This window comes from Watersipora subatra, chromosome 8 (genome assembly GCF_963576615.1).
Source record: "Watersipora subatra chromosome 8, tzWatSuba1.1, whole genome shotgun sequence".
Lineage (NCBI taxonomy): Eukaryota > Metazoa > Bryozoa > Gymnolaemata > Cheilostomatida > Watersiporidae > Watersipora > Watersipora subatra.
Window position 1 is genome coordinate 50,385,183 of NC_088715.1, and position 9,206 is coordinate 50,394,388.

At 35.8% G+C, this 9,206-nt stretch overlaps 1 protein-coding gene across 3 annotated transcripts; it reads left to right on the top strand.

Moving 5' to 3' along the window:
• The first annotated feature begins 314 nt into the window (after window positions 1–314).
• LOC137402201 (high mobility group protein DSP1-like) lies at window positions 315–9,142 on the top strand. 3 transcript variants are annotated; one of them, XM_068088696.1, is made up of 7 exons: window positions 315–447; window positions 932–1,005; window positions 1,858–1,992; window positions 4,067–4,173; window positions 6,236–6,344; window positions 7,253–7,334; window positions 8,371–9,142. In XM_068088696.1, the coding sequence occupies exons 2-7, from the start codon at window positions 943–945 to the stop codon at window positions 8,448–8,450; spliced, it is 576 nt and encodes a 191-aa protein (XP_067944797.1). In that variant the 5' UTR covers window positions 315–447; window positions 932–942; the 3' UTR covers window positions 8,451–9,142. The 3 variants fall into 3 exon arrangements, with proteins under 3 accessions (XP_067944797.1, XP_067944796.1, XP_067944798.1); XM_068088695.1 differs by lacking the exon at window positions 932–1,005 and adding an exon at window positions 1,061–1,163 and having other exon boundaries at window positions 320–447; XM_068088697.1 differs by lacking the exon at window positions 932–1,005 and adding an exon at window positions 1,061–1,163 and having other exon boundaries at window positions 322–447; window positions 8,374–9,142.
• The last annotated feature ends 64 nt before the right edge of the window (window positions 9,143–9,206 follow it).

Genomic DNA, 9,206 nt, shown 5'->3' on the forward strand with positions numbered 1-9,206 from the left:
AAAGTTGAAGGTTTCTTTTTATCATGCAGGGAAATTCAGCGTGAAACTGAAAATTTATTTTTAAAAATCATGAAAACGAGCAAATTTTTTTTCAAAAATTAATTTTATTTTAAATGTTCAGTTAAAAAAATGTATCAGATAACGTTTTAGTATTTAAGATGCAAAACCCCATTCCTGTATTGACCGTAAAAATAGCGCCTATGTAAGTACCTTTGTTGAATAGGACGGTGAAATAATGTATGATGATTGGACAAATTAAGATGAATTCGAATCTATTGGGCGAGGTTCCCGCAATATCGCAAATCAGCCAATAAAATTCTTCCTTTGTGACGCCAGTGCCTTCGTGTACAACTCGGTTGAGAGCTAGCTCCTGTACTAACCATTGAGAGCGGATACTTCACTGCAAATACAGTATTCTATAAGGCACTTCGCAAGCTTCGTGCCATTGTAAGTGTACAACATGCCGATTGCGCACAAGTCGGTGGCTGGACATAAGTATTTTACGTTGCTTTATGAGCGTTCTAGAGTAGATATAACTTGAAACAATATCTAAGTGATACAAAATGGACACTAAAATGGCGAAAGTAAGGAAAATAGAGGAAATTGAGTGTTTACTTGATGTTTTCGAACTCGATTCCTATTGTGCTCTCATTGTGGCCGTTCTGCTTTTTTTTTAATTATTAATATGATTTTTTATTCATAGTTTAAAAATTTTCAAGTGTTATTAGCAAATTATTCCATTTAGTCACTGCAGACCAACGGCGACATTGACTTTCGGTTAAGAATTGCTATTCGGAATTTTGCTATATATATTGCTATACCAAAAATATACGTTTTGTTTTAGAACTAAAGTTTTCAGCAAAACCAAGTCTACGAGTAAAACCGTACTCCGGTTTTAAAATCTATTCGTAATTTTGTTGCCATATTTCAGACCTGTCAGCCATGCCTAGGAAAGATGTTGGCAAGCCAAAGGGAGCTCTGAACTCCTATGCAGCTTTTGTTCAGGTATATATTGATATTGTGTTCATGCATGTCAATACAATCATCTGTTTTGTTGCAGCTGCATTGTGCTTACATTACTAACAACTAGTGTAAGCATGCCGCCTAGGAAAGATGCTTCCAAGCCAAAAGGAGCAATGACTTCTTATGCTGCTTTTGTACAGGTATCTGTAGTAGGTTCGCTGCAGTTGATTTTGCCTGTTTGCTTGCTCTCCCAAGCTTTTTGCATGCAACTTGCTGTTAATTTTTTCCTATTTTGTTCCAGTTTGGCGCACATCTTTACTTGTTTATTCGAATTCAAATTTAGTTTGCTTTGCTAACATTAAGTTTGTGGAGTAAAGCATTGCGAGGGAGTTTTTGTATGTTGGATTCATAACATCGCTTTGTTATGTAAGCTGTGGAATCAAGGTATAATTAATGTGAGAGAAATGGGTGATCTCTGATAACATGCTATAACGATGGAATAGCTGTTGTGTAGTGGTTTTCTAATATTAATAAGGCGTTGTCAATAACCTCTGCTTTTCCAATTATCGTTGTAACATGAAATGAATGCTTTTGAAATGTCCCGTTAGTGTGATCTGGTTCAAGAAAGTTCCAGGATTATAAGCCCATCAGAGATGACCTTGCATAGACCTATTTATGTTTAATATCTTAATATCAGGCTTATTTTATCTATATTTTTTATCTAGCAAAGCCCTTTCAATGTACCTTAAATATAATATTTTGCAAAACCACTCGTTAAGTTTTGAAGCGTTCAATATACATCTTTGTTAGTGTTACGTTTGTTTGTACTTGCACTTTCATCTCAAACCAGAGGTGTGCTGCAAACTGTCATAAAAGCTGTCTCATCTCATACAGGTGTGCAGAGATGAGCATAAGCGAAAACACCCAGATGATCAGATCGTATTTGCCGAGTTCAGCAAGAAGTGTTCGGAAAGATGGAGGTCGATGAGTGATAAAGAGAAAAAACGATTTGAAGACATCGCAGCCAAGGTGAGTTTCAGCAACTTGTGGAGGTTTCAAGGAAACACAATTTCAGCGTAACGAGTATTGTAGAATCCAGTGGGAGTATTGAGTCATTCTGAGATCTGGTTTGTATGTAGGAATTGTCATATGCTGTAGGAAATATGTTAGAACATGTATGTACTGTTACATTGTATTTTTTTATTTAATTTACAGTTCAAAAACTTGACAATAAATTTTTTTGCTAATTACAGTCAACCGTCAATGTTCGTTTGTCACATTGGTTGCTACGTAGGTCGGCAATGTCCCGTCGTAGAGTGACAAGTGTTCATAGTACTGTTTAATTCGTGCAAGAGTCTAAAGAATCAACGTTAAATTATTCATGTAATTACATGTAAGGCATCTGTAGTTTGATAAAATAGTTGATTTTAGCGAACATACTCTCAATCCGTTTTACTTATTTCCAATACAAGCTGGTTTGGTTGGTTGATTCATTTTCAAATGGTGATGACATAAAGGCTTCCACAGACAAGTATTTATGGATCAGGCGTTTGCACTTGTAACTGATGTATGATGTGCATGGGTGTAAAATGAAACTGTTTATGAAATCCTGAAGATCATTCTTTAGTTAATTTGAATCTGTTCAAACCAAGTTTTTTTTTCTATAATTTGATTGGCTATAGAAACTTGAATTGCTATTACTCTTATCCTTTCTCACCGATGTGTAACATTTTTCCTTAGCAAAATATAGCTATACAATAAATGCATGTGTGCTATTGCTATCACCAATTGTTGATGATTCATATTAGATAATGTATAGGCTGACGATATTTAACCAACTGTAATAGGAAATCCAACAAAGAAGTCGTTGTCTTCACACAACTAGGACCAGCGCTCGTTTTCAATCCGTTACACATTGTGGCATATTATTTAATATAGTTGATGTGTGTAGCCACAGCAAACATCTATGCTGCGTGTTGGCTATGCATTTCCTTGGTGTGCGTCGCCATGCGTTTGCTTTGTTGTGAAGTAATTGCAGAACCATTATTTCATTGATAAAATGGTCTTTTCTTTTAAGAGTGTTGATTTACGTCACCTTCTCTTCCGAGATGAGCCACTCAGCAGACGGAATTTTTTCTTTATCAGTAGAACAGTTTCATGTTGCAATGGCCTTTGTTGCGTTTAGGCTGCTTTGGCTGTGGCCAAAAACAGCCTACAAATATGTTTGTGTAAACACCTGTATATCATGCCAAATGCTGTAATTTACTCAGAATAAGTGCAATGCTGCATTTCCAAACATCCTGGTGTGAATAAGCTTGACGCAGGATTAATGCTTCTTTTGGATTACCATAGGAATTTTATTGTGTAGAGCATTGATGCCAGCCCAGTTGAGCACGTAATTTGACACAAACATTCCCAATAATTGTGAAACATGAATTTGGTGTAATTGACAATTCATGTGCAAATCTTTTTTCAAGTCATCGTGTGAGTTACTGCAAGCTATAAAAAAGCTCCTGGTGTCACAGTTGGGTTGTAGATGTATTTTTGTTGACGTAAAGGTGCCACGTGTATCTTGGCTTTTTGGATGTCTAGTGAAATTTGGTAAGCTTTAGCACAGTTTTCATTTCTGCTCAATATTAGACCTGTTTCAATTGTAATCGTGTCTAATGGGCCATTTTGTACGTGTAAATGTAATTTGGATGTCATTCTATGCAGATAATATGGATAAGTGGTTATTTTGCATATGGGAAGACCAAGTGCTAGATTAACTAGAGAATTTTCCAGTCACACCATCATGTTTCCATTTCTCACATTTGAACCCTCCCTACAGTACACACTAAGTTATGCTAATTATTGTTAATATTTACTTATTGTAAGTGTTCTCTAATCACATACCTCAACAAGGTTTTCGCTTCGGCACAGATGTGGATGTCAATTGGCTATTTCATAGTGACTATTTTGTACTGACCAGATATTCCCTATATCTTGTACCTACAGTGTCATTGACTTTATTTTTGACATAGCTGACCCTTTACTGCTACCTGTATAGACAAGAATTCTATGGTTTTAATGGGGGAAGTTATCGTTGCTGGTTTGTCTACAGGACAAGGCAAGATATCAAAGGGAGATGGCTGGCTATGTACCTCCAGCTGGTGATACTGGAAACAAGAGAAAAGCAAAGAAGGACCCTAATGCCCCCAAGAGAGCTCTGTAAGTTCGCACTCTCTTCAGTTGTTTTATTTATAGGCCTAATCAGTTGTGGACCATATCTAACAAAATAATTCACCAGTGACATGCAGTTTCTTTATTGAAAGATAATTAAAATTGTTTGTTGCAGTTTATGAACAATTAGCTTCAGTCTAGAGAAGCTATTAGAATATTGCACCATGAATTGTGTCAGCTTTGCTAATGGAGAAGTGATTTTGTGTTTTAATAGAAATTGTAAAAACTATTGCAACAACTTTGTCCTACCAGTGTCCTGCTCGTGTCTGTAATTTTAATTGCTGTAATCTGTTGTCTGCGATGCAAACGTGTTACAATTATTAAATCGTTTCGGTGTATGGGTTCTCATGCGGTCTATAGATGGTTTTGTTTTGCAAAATTTTGTTTTATATAAACATTGATTGAAAATATATATGTTAGGGTACAATATTCCTGACCATAATTAATGTCGTTCTTAGGCAATATTAGACAGTCCTCGTTTGGCTCTGGTATTTTGACCAGGAAGACTGGACTCAATGGAATATATTTGACCCTTGACTCTCTTGCTGTTCATTCAATTTGTCAGGGTCAAGTTATGAATGCAAGCATTGCGGTCTTTTGAATTGACCTGTTTGTGTTTCCTGTTACTAAATGGGTTGCACTGTCGAAGGAGTAGCTGCAACGTAATTGCTAAAAAGTTCTTTTTTTAAGCTAAAACTAATTAGAATGCCGGCCACGAGTGCTATCGCCCAGTACACATTAATCGTGGTTACAAGAATGTCGTGACAAAAGTTTTTCATTGAGGTTGAAGTCAGCAATGGAACTAAGGCTGTATATTGCAATGCTGGAAATCGCCAATGACTGTCCTTCGCGAAAATCTTTTTGTAATGGTAGAAACTTGGAGTTGGATTTTCAGTTTGCTGTAGTCATTTGTGTTGAGCTGTAGTTTGTTTTGGTGTTTTTAGTTCGGAGTAGATTGTTTCAATTTCCAATTACATGTTTTCTAACTTTTGATTTAATTACATTACACTCCTCATTCATATCACTGTTAAACCTAACATTAGTTTTTAGGAATGCATATATCGTATCGACTATTGCTGTCATTGATATTTATTGCATATCGTATCGAAATGCAGAAAACTCATATCGCACAGCTATATTTGATATCTAGTTTCCGAAATGCTATCGCTATGTTTTTGTCAAACGGAGCTTTTGAAGTATGATGGAAATGGGTTCCCTTTTCATTATGGCGCAGATCTCCATAATTTAATGTACAGTTGTGCTAGTGTAAGTTTCTTTGATAGTCATGCAGCCTAATTTTTATTCCTGTGATAATATTGATGATTGGTTCAATGATTTTTGGATTTGTGCCCGGTCTGTAGGTGTCCATCATTTTTGTCAGTTCAGCCAAGTGAGACGGATTTATATGGATGTATCAGATCCCCTGGCTTTTAAAAATGTCTGATCGTTCAGGTTCTGCCAGATTGATCTAGCAGCCACTCGTAATAAAATTGATCAGTATTCAGGCCAAAGTTTTCACCGAGACTGTTATAGCCCACTCCTGTTATGTCGCTTTGATTAGATATCTTTTTGCATTGACTTCATTGATCAGAAATCTCTCTAATACATTAGAAGTTATCCTGGTTATGGCTTCTCGTTAGCACAAGGTTGATGGAGATGATTGACAAGTGCACCTCAAACGAATGCCGTAGTGAGATGACTAATCAAAAGTAACATTAGAAATGACTATATTTGACCTCTGAGCGTGTCTTTTGGAGTTTATCATGTCTTTATAAGTCTATCATTGGCTGACAGCTGTGATGGACTAGCGTGTTGATATTTGATATCCTGTATGATTCTCAACAATGTGTCTCATTGCATTCTTTATCTTTTTTTTACTTGTAGTTAGCTTGTCGTTTTAAGACATCCAACTCTTGTATGTATACACTGAGTCATCATCTGGTAAAACCATTTACAAGAGATGTATTGATGTTACGTTTACATTTAATCATTTCTTAAATTTGATTGGATTTCATGACAAAGTATTTTATTAAGGTGATTTACTTTGCAGATCCGCCTTTTTCTTCTTCTGTGGGGAATTTAGAGGTCAGGTGAAAGAGAAGAACCCTGATTTTACTGTAGGAGATATTGCCAAAGAGCTTGGCAAACGTTGGGAAAAGGTCAGTATTGGCGGTATTGTATGGTCGGCATTGATTGCATTGGCATCTATTCATACGATCTTTTTGCCACTATAGACAGCATCATCGCTCTTTCGCTCAATCTGAGCGTTCTAATCGCGATTAACTTTTGTCGATTCTGAAACATGCTGTTTAGGAGCATGTACTAAACAAGTCAAATCACCTCAAACGTCGAAAACAATCGCAAATGATGGAAAAATGCTGATACTCTGTGTTAAAAACTACTGAAATTTTGTGTAAGTTTTGTACAGATGGAAACTAGACTTTAAAACTACTCAAGAACCTCATCAAACGGGTGTCATTGAGTTTGAAACGTGTTTTTTTACATGTTGGTAGTAACTAAAACATATTTCATTCCTTTGTCAATGGTTCAATTGTTTTAGCTCTAATTGTTTTGATAGATTCACGAACTAATCAGTCTGTTACATTATATTTTGGTGTAGAAGGAAATTTGATGGTGTCCATTAATTTGCATTTTATCAACAGTTAATGGGAGATGTGTTTTTCTGGAATTTATGCTGGCTAACATACTGTTACTGGCTTTTTCCAGGACATGAAACTTATCTGAATGGCTACAATCGTAGTGCAGAACTTTGTGTTTGAAATGTTCATTTATGATGAAAGAGTTAAGACTTGAAGTTTGATTACTTTTACTAGTTTATCTTTTTGCTGTTCAGTAAAATGAAAATCTCTGTTTCTATTGTTCGTTTTGCTGATCCTCGGATGTCAATAGTGATATTATGTCGCGACTCGAGTAAGTCTTCAGTTGTTTTTTAAGATGAATTTTTTATATGATATTGCGTACAATCCACTTGCATCGTTGTGTGTACAATTCACTTGTATCGTTGTGTGTACAACAAACTTGTATCATCGTGTGTGCAAATTCGTAGGTAACCGACAAATCAAAGTATGAGAAGATGGCGGCTGATGATAAAGTCCGATATGAGAAGGCCATGCTGGCCTATAACAAAGGTTTGGGTTCTATTGACTTATCTCTACCAGTTTTTCTTGTCATTGCTTTGTTAACTTGTATGCAGGTCTTGCTTCCTTTTTGGAGGCTCATATATTGTTTGCAACTAAAATTATAAGACTAGTAATTGACCAGAAGAGATGATCCCATTAATTTGGTTTGGTATTATACATGGCAATCACAGTAATTTGATACCAACTGTTTGGTATTATCTACTGAGTGTTAACATTGATCCCTTTCTTTAGAGTATAGTTACAATGATTTCTCTCACAAGTAGAAAGTATGAGCAAATCTTTTGGCAGCGTCAGTTTTCGACAAAGTCTCTGACTGTTCGATCACAGACTCACTGTCACACAGCTGCAAGCCGGATTGAGTAACAGTGATAATTTCTTTTCTCTTTTGCTTTTCCGTGTTGGTTCGTAGATCAAATTAGAATGACGAAATCTGGCATAGCGGATGTAATCAAAGTGCATTCCATTCAAACACATACTCGGTTTATGTTTTTGTGTTCAAAACTTAAGAATTATTACATGTAAGAAACATTCATTTATTAGAGCCATACACATAAGTCAAGTCACAAATAATAATCGCAAACCAAATGGTAAAATGCGTTTTTAATTTGCATCGTTTTTTGGCTATTCGACCTTGGTGAAATGTAGTGAAATATAATTTTATATTCATAAATAGGTCGGAAACATAGTTGAAACTTGTTGTAGACAGTTACTTATTTCATTTATTATTGTTCAAGTTATTTAATTTTTCTAATTTATGCTACTAGGTTTCCTCTCAGTAATTTTGCGGAAGTTTCTGTTCATGTCAAGCGTTGCAACACAAATTTACGCACTTTTGTTCGGCGTTTTGAGTGAATATTTTTCTGTTTACACATAGTTCGGGCTTCTCATACAGTGCAAAGCATGTAAACCTTAATAATTTTAGCCTGCTTTAGCGAGAGTCGACTGTACTTGGGCATAAAAAGTTGATGTTTTAATGATATTGATGAGATTTATTTATATTGATACTCTGAATTCATTTCTGAAGCAGGTGCGGCTGCGAGTTCAGCTAAAAAGTCCCGAGCGACTGTACCTTCGGATGACGAGAGCGAAGAGGATTCAGATTAGACCATCGAAAAAGACCCAGTTTGCATTACCTAGCCTGTGAACAACTGTTCGTTAGACTGGAACCGGGACCATATATCATACGCACCAGACTCTATTTGCTGAGGATTTATGTTTGACAGGCTACTTGACTTACTGTATATAGTCGAACTATAATGTAAAGTTGAATCTGGTAGGAGTCGTCTCACCATTAGGACTGGTTTAATTTGATGTAACATTCCAGTAAATTGTTTTATATTTTGTCGAGTTTTTGCGTCATAATTCTGTTACTGGTAAATTTTGATTGGATCCTGTTCACGGGTCTTCTGTATAGATAGCTTAGTGTATATAGAGGCATATTTTATATGATAACTCATCGCTCCGCTACATTCATTAGATAGGCCCTGCAACGATTGTATATTTAATGACTGGTTGGTTAATTTTGAGAATAGTCGTCATAAGTGCTGCCAGTATTTGTGATTTGCCTGTTAATACTTCAGGCTTGTTCTTGTTACTCGCTGAACTATAGGTGAGTATTTCACGAATGCTGATATAGTTGAGGGCTGATTGTGTCGATTTGCACTTGTGTGGAATATCTTGAAGGAAATGTTACACCAAAAATTTTTATTACTATTCTAGAATTTTTAGTGCTTTTCTGATATGCACAGCTAACTTTTTTGTTTCACGTTATCAATAAAAGTTTTATTTATAAAGAACGTTTTATTTCATTTCACTACGTTGTGGGTTTACTGGTGTCTGTGTTATTCGGTGACAATTACT